The 16,401-nt window shown below is 54.0% G+C and overlaps 1 protein-coding gene across 2 annotated transcripts in view; it reads right to left on the bottom strand.

Moving 5' to 3' along the window:
• Positions 1-16,401, bottom strand: part of MMP9 (matrix metallopeptidase 9) — a 30,954-nt gene that overhangs the window by 393 nt on the left and 14,160 nt on the right. Inside the window, exons 1-12 of one of the 2 annotated variants that reach the window (XM_046678361.1) lie at positions 6,994-7,166; positions 6,275-6,507; positions 5,759-5,907; positions 5,335-5,463; positions 5,072-5,245; positions 4,665-4,838; positions 4,115-4,291; positions 3,837-3,992; positions 2,179-2,479; positions 1,918-2,057; positions 1,421-1,571; positions 1,226-1,329 (exon numbers count right to left, since the gene is read on the bottom strand). In XM_046678361.1, coding sequence (XP_046534317.1) covers positions 1,226-1,329; positions 1,421-1,571; positions 1,918-2,057; positions 2,179-2,479; positions 3,837-3,992; positions 4,115-4,291; positions 4,665-4,838; positions 5,072-5,245; positions 5,335-5,463; positions 5,759-5,907; positions 6,275-6,507; positions 6,994-7,131 — 2,026 coding nt within the window. In that variant the 5' untranslated portion in view covers positions 7,132-7,166. Of the gene's footprint in view, positions 1-1,225; positions 1,330-1,420; positions 1,572-1,917; positions 2,058-2,178; positions 2,480-3,836; positions 3,993-4,114; positions 4,292-4,664; positions 4,839-5,071; positions 5,246-5,334; positions 5,464-5,758; positions 5,908-6,274; positions 6,508-6,993; positions 7,167-16,401 lie in introns of those variants that run through there. The other variant, XM_046678362.1, reaches the window with a different exon arrangement.

Here is a 16,401-nt window from a genome sequence, read left to right as displayed (position 1 = left end):
CTCAATGTCCAAAGCACTGGCACAGAGCCTGGCACACAGTAGGTGTCAGAACAATTCATTCAACGGTCATTCATTCATGCAACAAGTCCAGTCATTCATTCAGCAAAGTTCATCACACCAGGCGCTGTGACAGGCACTGGGGACACAGCAGAGAAAAATGCAGGCTGGCTCTCAGTCAGTTCTCCCAGTGCTTACACTCTGATGGGGTAGGAGAGACGATTAACAAGAAAAAGTGTAAATAAATGAGATTGGTTGTAAATGACATTGTAAAAAGCTATGAGAGAAATAAAGGTAAGTAAGTGAACAGATAATGAGGGTCAGAGAAGGGCTCTCTGAAAAGGTGGCCTTAGTGCTGAGACCTGAAGGATGAGAGGGAGGCAGCTGGTGACAATCTGGGGGAAAAACCTCCCAGGCAGTGGGAACAACTGGCACAAAGGCCCCAAGCTAGGAGTGACCTTGCTGTGTTGAAAGAGCAGCCAGAAGGCCGGTGTGGGTGGAGCGGAGCAAAGAGAAGGGGGGTGGGGGAGAGGGGTTACAGCAGATCATGTTGGTTTCTTCGACCCTGGAATGGGTCTGGAGTCACCTGCAAGACCGCTCCCCTCCACTCCTAACACCTTTATTCAGTGAGACTATATTAAACGCATTGGACAGCCAGTATGGCTCGGACTAGGGTGTTGCAAAGGAGACGGTGAAAAGGGACTGTTTTGGCGGTAGAGTCCCCAGAACTTGTCAGCTGATTGGCTGTGAGCGGTAAGAAAGAGAAAGCAGGTATAACTCCAGCTGTCAGCCCCATTTTACAGATGGGGAAAGTGAGACTCCGAGAGTAGCAGTGACTCGACCAAAGACACACAGCTACGAATTTTCTTATTTATCATCGTATCTCCAGTGGCAGCACAGTGCCTGGCACATTACAGGCACTTAATAAATATTGTCTAATAAAATAATGACCCTCCATGCAAACCACGTGTCCTGTTCTGTAGGGGAAAGAGCTCCCAGCTGGGACGGCAGGGAATCTGGGCCCGAGTCTGGTTGTGCCCCTGTGTCCCTGCATGAGCTGGGGAAAGTCCCTGACTGTATAAGGAACTTTGTGCTGGGGCATTTGCCTCAACCTCCGGGGGCTTTTTCTTTCTTGTTCAGAATTTGACCAATCACTAAGGCAGGGGAGCCTAGCAGGGGACGTGTCTCGGAGAGGGACCCGCCCTTGACCCCCGAATGCAGCCCTCACCTCGGTACTGGAAGACGTCGTGCATGTCCAAGGGCACGCCGGGGAACATCTGGTCCACCGGGCTGACACTCCGGGGATCCACGGTCTGCGTCTTCACGTCGAACCTGCCGGCGGGGCGGGAGGAGAGAGGCGCTGAGCCGGCTGGCGGGGGACGGCGCCCGGGCTCCCCCTGCCGGCGGCCGCCGCGACTCTCACCTCCAGAAGCGCTGCCTGCTGAACAGCAGCACCTTACCGCCGCCGCGCGGGAGCGCCCCCGTGATTTGGGCCACCTCCGCGCCCAGGCCCAGCTTGTCCAGACGCCTCGGGCCTAGCGCCGACTTGCCTGTGTACACCCACACTTGGCGCCCTGAAAAGGAGAACGGTCACGTGGGTCTGGGGGCAGGGAGGAGTCACACATTCTCCTTGAATGTCCAGAAGGAGAACCCAGCGAGGCCTTTCCGAGCCCGGTGCGCCCGCAGTCTGTGCCCAAGGAGCAGAGCCGCTGGGGAGGAGGATGGTGCGAGGGTGCGGCGAGGAGGGGACCTGAACTTCAGCCCCCGCTAAATGGCATCCGCCAGGAGGGGGCGCCTTTTTCTAATCCGCACAAGATGCTCCATGGATTGTCTTCCGTCTCTTGGTGCTCCTAGATTGGTGAGGATAGGGGTGCGGGAGGGGGATGTGGAGACGGGAGAGGGAGAAAGAAGGAAACTAACCAGAGAAGAAGAAAATCTTCTTGGTGAGTGGCTCCTCAAAGGCGGAATCCAGCTTGGGGGGCAGCATAGGCCATGTGTCCCTGATCAGGAAGGGGCCCTGCACCCCGCGTCCCTTGCCCTCCAAGAGTCGCCAGTACCTCCTAGGAACGTGAAAAGGGGACGGCAGGGCACTGAACCTTGAACCGAAGTCCAGTGTGCCGGGAAAGACAAGCAAGTCCCTTCTCCAAACCCCCTCCCTCGGCCGCATCCCTGTGCCCTCACCCGTCCTTGAAGAAATGGAGATGATTCCCGATCTCCGCGATGGCATCGAAGATGTCCACGTTGCAGACCTCCTCCCCTGGACCCAAAGGCACTGTTGGGGCTGTGGAGGGGCCAGCACTGGGGGGATTCGTGGGAGGGCCAGCACTGGGGGGACCCGTGGGGCCAGCTGAAGGGGGGCCTGTGGGGCCAGCAGTGGGGCGCTCTGAAGGGCGAGTAGTGGGAGGCCCAGTGGCACAGACTGTCGTCTGAGGTTCCAGTGTGGTGGTGGTTGGAGGCTGGGGTTCAGGTTTAGGGCGAGGACCTAAAAAGAGAGACCATGTGAGACACCCCATATTCCTGCATATGTCTGGGCCCATGGAATACCTGCTCCCCCAAACCCATCAATGAGCCCCCCAGAACTCGCTCTCCTCACTTTAGATGTTGGAGCCTGACTTCCCAGACCACAGGCAGACTGCTGCTTTTCACACACTTGCCTTTCATCACGCCATATTTATCCAGTTCCTGGGCTGTGTCGGGCCCTGGCTGGGCCCTACCACAAAAGAGGGGCAGGAAACACTCCCCCCCTGCACCCCCAGGCTGGGGCGAGACAAGGGTTTTTTGCACGCTGAAACTGAGTGCCAAACTGAGTGCTAAGAGCTTTGTAAACTCACTCCCCTTCCCTACTTCCACCAGCCCCTCCTTCCAATACCACAAACTCATCAACCTTCCAAAAAACCCTATGAAGTAGATTCTTTACCATCCCCCCCCTTTTTTTTTTTTTTTGGCTGAGGAAGATAAGCTCTGAGCTAACATCTGTGCCAGTCTTCCTCTATTTTGTAAGTGGGACACCTCCACAGCATAACTAGTGAGTGGCGTAGGTCTGCACCCAGGATCCAAACCCATGAACCCAGGCCGCCAAACTGGAGTGCACAGAACTTTACCCATTCAGCCATGGGGCTGGGTCCAATATCCCCATTTTTTTTACATGAGAAAATAATATTAATGATAACGACAAGTGAAGATAACAATAAAAACATCAAACACGTATATGGTGCTTACTATATGCCAGGCACTATTCTAACTCATTTAAACCTCCTAACTACCCTATGAAGTAGGTGCTGTTATAAGCCCCACTTCACAGATGGGGAAATTGAGGTGGTGAAGTAACATATCCGAGGTCACCTAGCCAGTAAGTAGTCAGACTTTTTTTTTTAACAGAAGGTCCCTTTTTTGTGTGAGGAAGATTGGCCCTGAGCTAACATCTGTTGCCAATCTTCCTCTTTTTGCTTGAGGAAGATTGTCACTGAGCTAACATCTGTGCCAATTTTCCTCCATTTTGTATGTGGGATGTGGCTACAGCATGGCTTGGTGTGCAGGTCCACAATGGGGATCCAAACCAGAGAACCCCCGGTCACCGAAGCTGAGCGCAGTATGGGAACTTCACTACACCACCTGGCTGGCCTCTGGAGTGACTTTTGAACCCATGTCTGTCTCACTCTAGAGTCTGGGCTTTTTATCACCATCTCCAAGCACTGACCAGGCAGCGATTGAACTCACTGAACCCGGGTGCTCCCCTAGATAGAGGCTGAGGTCCCCTTTCCCCGCTCCCTATTCTCTGGTGCTCTGGCGGGGGTCCCTCCCTTCTCTCTCCTCCCTCCGTCCCTGCCCCACAGCCTCACCATAGAGATGCTGGATGCCGTTCACATCGTCCTCATGCAGCGGGGGCTCCTCGGTGAAGCTGTACATGGGGTACATGAGCGCCGCTGGCACGGATGAGTGATCTAGGCCCAGTGCGTGGCCGAACTCATGCGCCGCCACGAGGAACAGGCTGTATCCTGGAGGAAAGAGGGAGTCTGAGACGTGAGCCCTGGGCCGAGCTCCCAGCCCCGGCCATACCTCCCCTACCACCACCGCCTCGCCCAGGCCCCCAGGCCTGGAACCTCGGAACCCTGCCCACCTTGGTCGGGGCAGAAGCCCCACTTCTTGTCGCTGTCGAAGTTCGAGGTGGTGGCGCACCAGAGGCGCCCATCACTGCGGCCCTCTCTGGTACAGGCAGAGTACTCCTTGCCCAGGAAGATGAAGGGGAAGACGCACAGCTCCCCGGCGGAGTTGCCCCCGTTCACCGTGGAGTCAACTGGAGAGACCCAGGGCTTTGGGTGAGCCAAGTGGAGGGATCCAATAAGGAGCTAGAGGATCTTGGTGGCTATTTCTAAAGCCTAGGGGGTGTTGTGGGGCACAGCTAAGGCCAGGGTGGGCTGGCGGGCGGGCTCTGGGGACTGAAGAGCAAGGAAGAGGCAGGAGGCGTGGCTAAAAGGCCAAGCCACCGTGGATGGAGTGGCTGCATTCAGAAATCAGGGGAAGCGTTGCGGTGATGGTGGGCAGAGTCACAGTGGTCCTCAGGACCAATGAGGAGTGGAGAGTCAAACTGGTGGGCGGAGGAGCCACGTTTCAGGGACCAATGCAGAATTAGAGGGCGAGGCTGAATCTGGTAGGCGGGGCAGAGGTACCTCGGGTCGGGCAGAAGCCATAACGCTTGTCCTGGTCGTAGTTGGCGGTAGTGGCGCACCAGCGGTAGCCATCCGAGCGGCCGTCGGTGGTGCAGGTGGAGTAGGAGCGACCCTCGAAGGTGAAGGGAAACACGCAGGGCTTGCCGTCGGCATTGCCGTCCTGGGTGTAGAGTTCTGGGGAGGCCCACACAGTTACCACGAGGTGCCACCAGTTTATAGAACCACAGACCATCTGCCTCCTCTGTCCCTCTTCTCCTCATTTCACAAATGAGGAAACTGGGCCCAGAGAATAAGACACTGATTCACAGACCACACAGCACCAGCGGCAGAGCTGAGGTTAAAACCCAGGGTTCTGGACCCTCCAGGGCGGTGGGCGCCCTCTCCCCTCGCCACGACCCCGCACTCACTCTCGCTGGGGCAGAAGCCAAACCGGCGGTCGGTGTCATAGTCGGCCGTGGTGCTGCACCAGAGCATGTCGTCCGAGCGGCCGTCCGTGGTGCAAGAGGAGTAGGAGCGGCCCTCGAAGGTGAAGGGGAAGTGGCAGGGGGCGCCATCTGCGTTTCCAAAGTGCGTTGGAACCACTGTAAGAGGAGGGGGCTGGCGGTCAGGGCGGCTGGCGAGGGATGCGAGAAGAGAAGGGAATGGGGGCAGGGGCGGCTCAGGATCTCACCGGGGCCCTTGCCCAGAGACCACAACTCTTCGTCGTCGAAGTGGGCGTCTCCCTGAATGCCGGGACCAGGGGGAAAGGCGTGTGCCAGGAGCCCGTCCTTCCCATCGAAGGGATACCCATCTCCGTGCTCTGAAGAAGCAGGTGGAGAAGAAGAGCGTTAGCCAAGTACAGTTGCGGATATTGCGCGCTGAAATCCCGCCCGCGGGTGGCTGTCCAGCCTTGCGTCCCCGCTCTGCGCCGGGTCGGGCTGGAGGGGGCGCCACAGGGCGAGCTGGCCAGGGCTGTGGGGACAGGCAAGAGAAAGCTGGGCCCAGTGCCCCCTCTAGTCTCTCCGTGGTCTTCCCAGCCCTGTCCTTGTCCAAGACCCTCTTGGCTTCCCCCCCCCCCCGCCCCCACCTTCTCCCCTTCTCTTAGGCGTTCTCACCCCTAACGCCAAACTGGATGACGATATCGGCTTGCGGGCCGTTCACGCGGGTGAAGGTGAGCGGCGTCACCTCGCTCCAGACCGCGAAGGCGCGGGCAAAGGCGTCGTCGATCACGTCGCGCGGCAAGTCTCCCGAGTAGTTTTGGATCCTGGAGGGGAAAGCAGGAGGACAGAGGTTATAAGTGAGAGGCGGGAACCGGGACCGCAGCGACACCCCACGTCTCAGCGACTTCAGCATACACGATACTCCCTGAGCTCCACGCTTTCATCTATAAAGCAATTGCAGACTCATTGTTGCCTTTGGACACTCACAAGGGCCCTGGCAGGAGGACTCAGATTGCCGGGCCCATTTCCCCCGAAAGGGAAACAGAGGCTCAGAAGTGCCGCGGCTTGCCCCGGACTGCACATTGAGTGAAACCCAGGGATCGGTCTAAGACAGGACATTCACTGCCAGCTCGCACGGGGACTGGCCTCCGCGCCCTACTCTGCCCGCCCCAGCAGGGCCCGGCCGCGCACCAGTACGTGATGTCGCGGTGGTGCCACTTGAGGTCGCCCTCAAAGGTCTGGAACTGGCCCACGTCTGGGACGCCGCAGCGCGGGGTACGCATGGCCTCCAGGGTGGTGCTGTCCAGCTCGCCAGTCTCGGGCAGGGCCAGGCGCTTCTGGAGTCTCCGCAGCGCCCGCTCCAGGGGCTGATCACCCTCGCTCATCTCGGCAACACCAGTGTAGCCATAGCGGAACAGATATTCCTGTGGATGGAGGAAGAGACATGCCAGAGCCCTGACTCCCTTTCTCTGCCCTGCTGAGAACAGGGACTAGCAACAAGGCAGTGTACTGGGACTTGGTCCCCTGTATGCCGTTGCTTGTGCCCACCCAAGAATCTCTCCTCCCTGTAGATACCCTCTCCTCCTTCCCCATCCCTGGATGCCCTTGGGCATGCCTACCTCAGGGCCCCCTAGAGTTTAGCTGTGTTCACCCCAGCCCATGCCCACTCCAGAATCCTCCATTGCCCTGGTCATTTCCCATTGCCCACCTCAGAAACCCTCGTTAGCCCATTCCTGGCCATCACTGCCCAGAGACTCCACAGGACCCCCAGGGCCTGATTCTGGACACTTCTGTTCTCCAGACATGCTCATTACCCCCAACATGCCCCAAAGTATCTCCTCTGAGGCCCCATTCCTTCTCTGGGACACCTGGCCAGCCCTCCCCAGCTCTAGACTGGGGTGTTTGCCTACCTCTGCCAGCTGCCTGTCAGTGAGGTTAGTTAGCAGGTCTCCTGGGAAGACCACCACAGTGGGCTGATGCCGTGTAGGGGCAGCAGAGCAGCAGCCCAGCGCCAAGACCGCCAGGACTAGGGACTGCCAGGGGCTCATGGTGAGGGTAGCAGGGTCTGGCTGCAGCTGCCCTTGCAGGGGCTTTAAGGAGGCGCTATTAACTGATTCAGTGACCCCGCCCCTCCCCGCCAGGCCGGTGCTGACTCAGGGGATGGGGTGTGTGTGTGTGTGTGTGTGTGTGTGTGTGTGTGTGTGTGTGTATGTTGGGCAGTCCCAGCATGAGAAGGTAAAGATAGGGCTTACACCACCCCTTCTCTCCCCGCTGCCCGCAGTCCCCATTGCCGAGTCAGGCAGGACCCCAGACCCACAGGAAACCGCAAGCCCATAGGGGAAGGATTGGATTTTGCAAACTGCAGAGTTTGTGAGAACTGTGGGAGGGAGACGAGGCCGGAGGACTCCCGGAGCCCTCCCTCTGAACGCCCCTAGTGGTCAGTCCCAAGGCCTCTTTCTGAACCTAGTGATCTCTCTTCCTGGTCAGACCCCATCCGTGGACCCCTCCCCACACGCCCTGGCTCTGTCCTCATTTCTCCTCCCTGGAAACCTTCTTTGACTCAGCTTCCTCTCCCTGCTCCACCTGCGGGCAGAAGGAGTGGGTTCTGCTAGGCAGAAATTGGGGAATTCCACCAGGGCAGCCCCGACTTTGACAGGCTGAATCCTTCAGGACAGTAAAGGGGGGAGTTTGTGGCATCTGGAAGCCGGGCAGACGTGGCTTCACTCTCTTCTGTCAGTGCCTCAGGCAAATGTTCTCACCACTCTGAATTTGTTTCCTCAGCTGTAAAAAAAAAGGGTCCTTTTGTCCCTAAATTGATGTGAGGATAAAATGAGATCAAACATATAAAATACTTACTACAGTGTACGTTGCAAGTCCTCAATAGATGGCTGTGATGGTTTTTAATTATCTGAGCCAAGACCATGATTCCAACGTGAAATCAGGAGACCGAGTTCTTGGGCTCTAATCCACTGTGTGACCTAGAGTAAATGCCTTCCCTTCTCTGGGCTTTGGACTCTTCAACTGCAAAATGGCAGGGAAGGAATAATCTCTGGGAGCCCTTTCAGTTCTCCAGCCCTGCTCCACCCAGCACAAGCTCTAGCCCCAACTACCACCACTCACGCCAGTAACCAGCGACCTCCCTCCCTCCCTTCTTTCCAGCCAACCAGTGTGGAGCAGGATCTCCATTTGCCTTCTTGGAGGCATTATTTGGGAAGGATGACAAGGGCAATTCAACAAGCTGTATGTAAAGGGCTTACTAAGTGCCAGGGACTTCATATGTTTATCTAATAAACAAGTCTTTAACAGTTCTGGTTTTCAGTCCCAGCTCTGCCATTTTCCAGCTCTGTGACCTTGGGCAAGTCATTTCACCTCTGAACCATAATGATGCATTTTTTAAAGATTTACTGTACCGACTACTGAGATAAGTTCCCTATAGGCATCTCAGTTCATCCTCACCACCATCTGTGAGGTAGGTTTAATGAGTACTCCTGCCATTTTCAGAGGAGGAAACTGAGGCTCACAGCAGTTAAGGAATTTGCCTATGATCACATAGTAAGTTAATACACAAAACCAGGATTCAAGCCTAGGGCTGCCTGGCTCTGAAGCTTTTCATCTTTATTACCATTTACACAGAATTGAGATGACCGGGGGTGGGAGGGGAGCAGGAGGATGGGATGGGGAAGGGCAGATTTAAAATCTAGACCCTTCTCTCCTGATCGCCTGCCCCACTGAAGATCAGAGAGGAGGCCCAGCCCTTGGGGGGTCAGACACTAGGACAGGAGACCCAAGGAAACTATATTCCAGACTTGAGAGTGTGGGGTCATAGAGCAATACGGTTTTAGAGACAGAAACAGAGACGCTCCAATCCAGGGGATTGTCATCTGGTAGCAGTTGTGGGCTTTAAGAGAATCCATGAACCACCTCCAACTTGCCATCAATTGTACAAAATACGTCATATCTATGTATATATGTCACATTTCTCAAATTTTGCACTACTGACATTTGGGGCCGGATCATTCTTTGTTTTGAGGGGCTGTCCTGTGCCTTGTAGGATGTTTAGTAGCATCCCCAGCCTCTACTCCATGCCAGTAGCACCTCCCCCTGCCAGTTGTGACAACCAGAAATGTTGCCAAACATTGCCAAATGTCCCTTGGGTGGGTGGGAGGGGCAAAACCACCCCCACTTGAGAACTACTGATATATGTTGATTTTTCTATGTAAAGGGTCCAAAATTTTTATCATGTACTCAAACCATTGATGATGATCCTCAAACCTTTACAGACCACTTACCCAGCAAATATTTGTTGAGTTTTTACAGGCCAGGCATTGCGCTAAGAATTGGTAATATAGAGTGACCAAGATGGCCTTTGTCCCTGTGTTCATGGAGCTGAGTCCAGTGGGGGAGAAATTGAGTGAGTAATTAATTACCAGAGAGACAAACATCACCAGAGGGAGGTGTACTTATCTATTCCAATGACCCCCATCATGTAGGTGAGGAAACTGAGGCTCAGAGTGGAGGATTTGCCACTTAGGTCACAGAGCAGGCCAGGGACAGAGTGTGTGGGGCCATCAGGAGTGGTAGCTAAGCGCCCGCAGTCTGGAGCCAAGCTTCGTAAGTTCAAATCTCAGCTCTGGCACCAACTTGCTGTGTGATCTGAGCAATTGACATAACCTGTCAGTGCCTCAGTTTCCCCATCTGTAAAATCGGGGTAATAACAGTGCTTACCTCACGGGGTTGTAAGGATCAAATGAGTTAACAGTTATAAAGTGCCTGGCACATGGTAGTAAGTGCTTGCTGTCACTCTAATTCTGATTGCCTCCAGGCCAGCTGGCTGTTTTTACCAATGGGGGAGCAGGGAGAGAGCACCCTGCCAGGAACCTCAGAGCTTGATTCCTGGAGTCAATCCAAGCAAGAACCCTCCTTTCCTCACCCCCTCCCAACTTCCTCCTTGATGCCTTGGCTCCCTACCCCCATCAAGAGGAACTTAAGGAGAGCTTGGCTTTCAACACAGCAATGGCAGGAAGTGGTTCTGGTTACCACATCCCCTTCCCCACTCCCTCCAGCCCCTCCTTCCAAAACCACAACAGTTTGGCCAAGGCCCTGGGAGAGGAGGCAGAGAAAGGATATACCCCCAGGTGGGTACCCCCTAGCCCTGACTGGAGTCATAGCTTGGACTCCCAAGCCCCTCACGCAGGTGGAGGCCCCATCAGGATGGGGAGGTGGCTGATCCTGGAGCCCTGAGTCACCAGCCAGATGACACAGCCCTGCAGGCTGCTATTAGTAACTCCAGGCCCCCAGACCAGGGTCAGCCTCATGAGATGAGGAATCTCTCCCTCTATCTAGGATGGGGGAACTCCAAGCCTATTTCTCCCAAACCTACCAGAGAGGGGAGGGGCAGCCAGGCCTGAGAGGCCCTGGCAGGATGTGAGGAAGACACTGTGTCTGGATGAAGTAGAAAGGTGTGTATACTGCATGACATTGCCTCAGGGGAGAGCATCACTCACGTACTGGCCCACGTACTGGCCGCCCACCCACAAACACACCTACCATCCCTAGCCCCAGGGTGATGGCAATTCCCAAGCTGACTCTTAGAGGCCTAATAATAATAATGTCATACCTCCCACTTATCCATATTGAGCTCCCCCAGTAGGAAGCCATAGGGCATAGACTTTGTAATTAGACCCGCTGGGTTCAAATTCTAGCTCCTACTACTTCTGGCTGTGTGACCTTAGACAAGTCACCTTGCCTCTCTATGCCTCCATTTCCTCATCTGTAAAGAGGATAAGAGAACAGTCTTCACTTCAAAGGAGTGTGGGAGGGGTTAAGTGAGATTGTACACTGCAGGTATTTAGCACATAGTAGGTACACACACAAAAAAGTTGGCTATTATGATTCTATTACTCTACTGCTCTCACCTTTACAAATTAGGACTCATGATCCCAGGCAACTTTCTGAATCAGGATTCAGGAGCCCCTTTTACTGGTGAGGAATCTGAGACTCAGGGAGTTACCCAAGTCCACACAGCAAGCAAGGGGCAGACCCGGGACTTACCCCAGACGTGAGACCAGCACCCTGTTCTTTCCACCACATTTAGCATGTGCCCCCAGCCACCTCAGCTTGTGATCATTCTAATAGTCAATGCCTGTGGGGGGCCTTTGACAGTTTATCCAGCCTGTCGTGTTCCTTTTCTCATCTGATTTGCATCAAAAGGCAGATTTTCTTAACATCCTATTTGAATCTGAGCCTTCAGAACCCCTTGGCATTCATAGGAGGCAGAGTCTGTAAACCTTTTTCAAGGTGACAGATCCAAGGCCCAGAGAAGTGCTTCAAGTTGCTCACTGTCACACAGCTGGTGAGTGACAGAGCTCCTGCCTAGGCCTTCTGACTCCAAATCTCGTGCTAAGATCAGGTCACTGGGTCTGGCAAGAAGGAAGTCAGTGGGGGAAGCAGACTGGGGGCTGTCGGGTGCCCAGAAGTCAGGCTGGAGGGAGCCAAGCCTAGGAACCAACAGAGGGAACAGGTGTGGGGTATTTGGCTGGGCTCTGTAGAAAAAAAATGAAGGGGGTGAAAAAGGAAAATAGAAGAGTAAAGTGGCTGGAAGGGACAGAGAACAGTCAAGTGGAGTTCCTGGTTTTTTTGTTTTTTTTAAGGTTTGGCACCTGGAACAGCCAGAGGCACTCACAACTAGAATGTACAACTATGCGCTGGGGGCTTTGAGGAGAAGAAGAAGAAGAAGAGAAAAAAAGAAGATTGGCAACAGATGTTAGCTCAGGTGCCAACCTTTAAAAAAAAGTAAAAAATAAAGATTGACACCTGAACTAACATCTGTTGCCAATCTTTTCTTTTTTTTTTCTTCTTCTTCTCCCCAAAGCCCCCCAGTACACAGTTGTGTATTCTAGTTGTAGGTCCTTCTGGTTGTGCCATGTGGGATGCCACCTCAGCATGGCCTGATGAGCGGTGCCATGTCCACGCCCAGGATCCGAACTGGCAAAACCCTGGGCCACCAAAGCAGAGTGCACGAACTTAACCACTCGGCCACGGGGCCGGCCCCTGGAGTGTCTTTTAAGTGAGAGGTTCATGAACACAAGAAAAGGTAGTGCTATGGAGGGAGAGATGTGCGAATTGAGGGGCAAGAGGATGGGCCTGGGACCAGCTCCCTTGGCATCAGGCTGCCTGCTGGGTTTGCTTGGGATCCCAGCAAAGCAGGTGCAGCCCAACATACACATTTAAAAGATTGACTGTTTTTAATTAAGACTTTATTTCTTTTAGAGCAGTTTAAGGTTCACAGCAAAATTGAGGGGCAAATACAGAGATTTCCCATAGACCCCCTACCCCACACAGGCACAGCCTCCCCATTATCAACATCCTCCACCAGAGTGGGACACTTGTTACATCCGTGACCCTGCAGTGACACATCATCATCACCCACCGTCCCAGTTTACGTTAGGGTTCACTCAGTGTCGCACATTCCACGGGTTTGGACAAATGCACGGTAACATGTATCCATCATCATGCTCTCATACCGAGTAGTTTCACTGCCCCAGAAATCCGCTGTGCTCTGCTTATTCATCCCTCCTCACCACAAAGATTGTTGTTGATATTTGCAAAAAGTCCTTAAAGTAGCCAGCATGGGAAAGCTCAGATCTTCGTTGGACTTCCTTAAATAGTCATTTCAGGGTTTAGTGTTGTTTTCCTCTGGATGACATATGGGGAAGGATACCACATTCTCAGTGATCACAGCACTAAAGGTCTGAATCTGATCCTGTTTACAATGGCAATGGAGTGAGGGAGGCTCTAATCCTCCGGAAATCCCATGTTGAACATTCAGGGGTCACTTAGTCTGTGCTGGCCAGGTGGATGGAGAGCCCTGGGGAACAGAGCGGAAGGGAGAAGCCGCACAGCGCACCTGGCAACTTCTTTGCCCCTTTTACAAAGCTGGGTTGAGCTCTGCCCTTGGCGGGGCACATCTTCTCATGCATCTTCTGGTTGGGCCGCTCTGAGTGGTCCCAGGACAGGCAGCATCAGCACCACCTGGAACTAGTTAGACCCACAGCTCCTCGCCTGCCCCCACCCCACAACTATGGAATCAGCCCCTCTGGGAAGCCCCAGCCATCTTCGTTTTGACGAGCCTGCAAAGTGATTCTGATGCAAGAGGTCTCAAGACCTCAGTACTAAGAGGGAGGGCTTTTGACCCCATTTCCAGAAGAGGAAACTGAAGCATAGAAAGATGAAGCCACTTGCGCAAGGTCATAAAGCTAGTACTAAAATTGGGTGGGAATTTAAGCCCTTCTGACTGTAAAGCTGATTCTCCTCACCACAGTATTATAACCAGGGCTGACATTCAACTATTTAACAACCAAGCAGAACTGATTCCCTCCAAAGAGCTCTAAGAGGCCCCTGGAGGGAGGAGGGAGGGACCTTTACTAACCCTTTCATTTCTGGATCTGCAGTCCTAGGGGTCTGGGGGGAGGGGGAAGGGGCCAGGGCTCTGGGCACTTAGAAGGATCCCAGCAGCACCTGCCACCAATGGGTAGGGGTATATTTCAATATTTTAACAACTGACGCTCACCAGCTGAACATCAGGCCTGAGTAGAGTCCCTCTCCTAGGAGAGGCACCTGAAACTTGCATCACAGGGTGGAGGGCCTGGAGCTAAATGCAGCCCCACAGGGAACCCGGGTATAACAAACGTCCTCTGAGAACACCTGTTCAGCAGTGCTGCTCAAATTTGGCTCACAGTGAAGTCTCCTGGGATTTTCTTCTGACTAGTGATGCCTGGATTTCACCCGCCAGAGATTCTGACTTAACTGGTCTGGGGTGCAGCCTGGGCAGTGGGATTTTTTTAAAGCCCCCCTGATTCTCATATGCAGCTGGGGTTGAAAACAACGCTAGACGGGCCCCTGAAACCTGTCAGAGACTCGAGATTAAGAACCCCTGGTTTGCATCAGTATTTCCCAAGGCTGGGGACTTAAAAAAATACAGATTCTCAAGAGACTCTGATTCAGTAATCAGTGGGGCCGGAATTGGATGTTAGCAAGCTCCCCTGGTTTAGAAATTAGTGACACAGACAGCCCCCGCGGGCCTTGGTAGCAGAGAGAGGCTCAGAGATTCTCCCCCTCTCCCCCAGCCCACCCCCAACATAGTTGAAGCAATTGAGAACATTTTGCCAGGAAGTATCCAGAACCAATTTCCGCAGCTCTTCCTTCCCCTGTGCTGCGGAGACATTGCTTCAAAGAACATGCTCTGAACAGAGCCCAAGACACCCTCCCGGGAGAGCCGCTTTCTGGCTGCGCTGCTGCAGAGCCCCAGGCCTTCTCTGACTGCCTTTCTTTCCATCAATCCCGGGACACCCTCATTTAGATTCGATCTGCATACATTTGCATATTGAGTTCCAGTGCCCCCACCTTCTCCCTGCCCTCCACCCCCCCACCTTGGCATCTTAGGGGAAAATAAAACTAATGTATTCACAAAGCCTGCTGAGATGTGTTTGAACCTCACGCTGTGCTGGGATTTACACAGCGCTGGGACTTTGATACACCTGAAGCCGGGGCCCTGGAATAGAGGAGAGATGGCGCAGGCTGGGCACGGCTGCAGCAGGAAGGCAGGCAGAGAGCAAGCATGGAAGCAGCAGTTCCAGCCCTGCTCCTGATGAGAGGCAATGCAGGACTTCTCCAGTGGGAAAAGATGGGGAGCACCAGAAGACGGGGTGGGGGCTCCCCCTTTCAGGGGGGTAGGTGAGATTCCTTCCCAGCCTCCGAAGGGGCCTCCTTGGAGACCACTGCTAAGGCTCTTCTAGCTCCAGCCCTGGGATCCGTGAAGAGCCAGCCAGGTGACAGCTGGTGTGGTGCAAGGGGCTGGGTGCTGGAATCCAACAGACCTGGACTTGAACGGTATGACCTTGGGTAAATGACTTTCCCTCCCTGAACCCAGTGTCTTCATCTTTCTCATGGGAGTTATAAGCTTGTTCCATGGTGATGGGAGCCATGACTTTATTTGGTTACCCAGTAATGGAATCTCTCTCCTAGGCCCCTTCTGAGGCTGGGAAGGCCTCTGCTAAGGGGTGCAAGTGGGAGGCGGCACTGGGAGCCCTGCAGCCCTGAGGGTCCTCACAGGCTGTTCCTGTGGTATGGTTCTGGCCGTACTCACAGCTGACCAGCTTCCCTGGCACCCAGCTCACTGTCCTGGTCTGGCCCCGAGGCTTCACATCGCTGCTGGGAGCCCAGCCTCCGGAAACCTTTTCACTACCTTCCTTTTTGCTTAAGTTAGCCTGAACCAGTTTTGATTGCTTGCAACCAAGGGTCCCAATTGACACAAGGAGCATTCTATTCCTTTTCCTCAACCTTCTGAGTGTCTGGCTTTGATTGTAAGCACTTCCAGCCTCATTTCCAAAAGCCTCCTGGATGGCACCTCCTGAAGTGCCCGGTGGCACTTCCAGTGGAACGCGGTCCAAATCCACCCCTCTTCAGCCCTGCTCCTCCCCCTAGACTCCCCTTCCTGCTTCTGCTCATGGCACTCTCCCCTCCCTGGTCTTCCCAATTTCCAAACCAGCTGTATGCAATCCTACAGTGCACCCCCACTCCCACGTCATCCAAACAGTTGACAATCTGTAAAATCCTCTTAAATCCATCCCCTGTGTATTAATCTGCTAGGGCTGCCATAACAAAGTACCACACGCTAGGGAGCTTAAATAACAAAAATTTTTCTCCCAGTTCTGGAGGCTGAAAGTTCAAGGTCAAGGTGTCTACAGGGTTGGTTTCTTCTGAGGCCTCTCTCCTGGGCTTGTAGATGGCCGTCTTCTCCCTGTGTCTTCCCATGGTCTTCGCTCTGTGCATCTGTATGTCCTGATTTCTTCTTCTTATAAGGACACCAGTCACACCAGATTAGCATCCATCCTAATGACCTCGTTTTAACTTCATTACCTCTTTAAAGGCCCTGTCTCCAAATACAGTCACATTCTGAGGTACTGGGGGTTAGGACTTCAACATAAGAATTTGGGGAGGGGCACAAGTCAGCCCATAACCCCCTCCACACTGTGCATTCTCACTGCCACTGCTCAAGATGCACCCCTACCACTTCTCACCTGGTAGCACAGTAGCTCAGCCCTTTAGTATCCAGTACCCAGACTCCAGATTCATCTCCGTGGTCAGCTCTCCCTGACCATGCTCAGAAAGCTTCCAGAGCTCCCTAGTGTCTCCAGAATAAAGCCTGAACTTCTTAGCCTGACATTCAAGGCCCTTCAGAGGCTGGCTCCAACCTGCTTTTACAATCCTCATTGCAATCAGGGCCAGGAAAAATGGCAATGTTGTCTAGCGCCTTGCTA

Source organism: Equus quagga, chromosome 12 (genome assembly GCF_021613505.1).
Source record: "Equus quagga isolate Etosha38 chromosome 12, UCLA_HA_Equagga_1.0, whole genome shotgun sequence".
Lineage (NCBI taxonomy): Eukaryota > Metazoa > Chordata > Mammalia > Perissodactyla > Equidae > Equus > Equus quagga.
The sequence above is the reverse complement of the archived record's forward strand: the minus strand, read 5'-3'. Positions and strand labels throughout refer to the sequence as shown.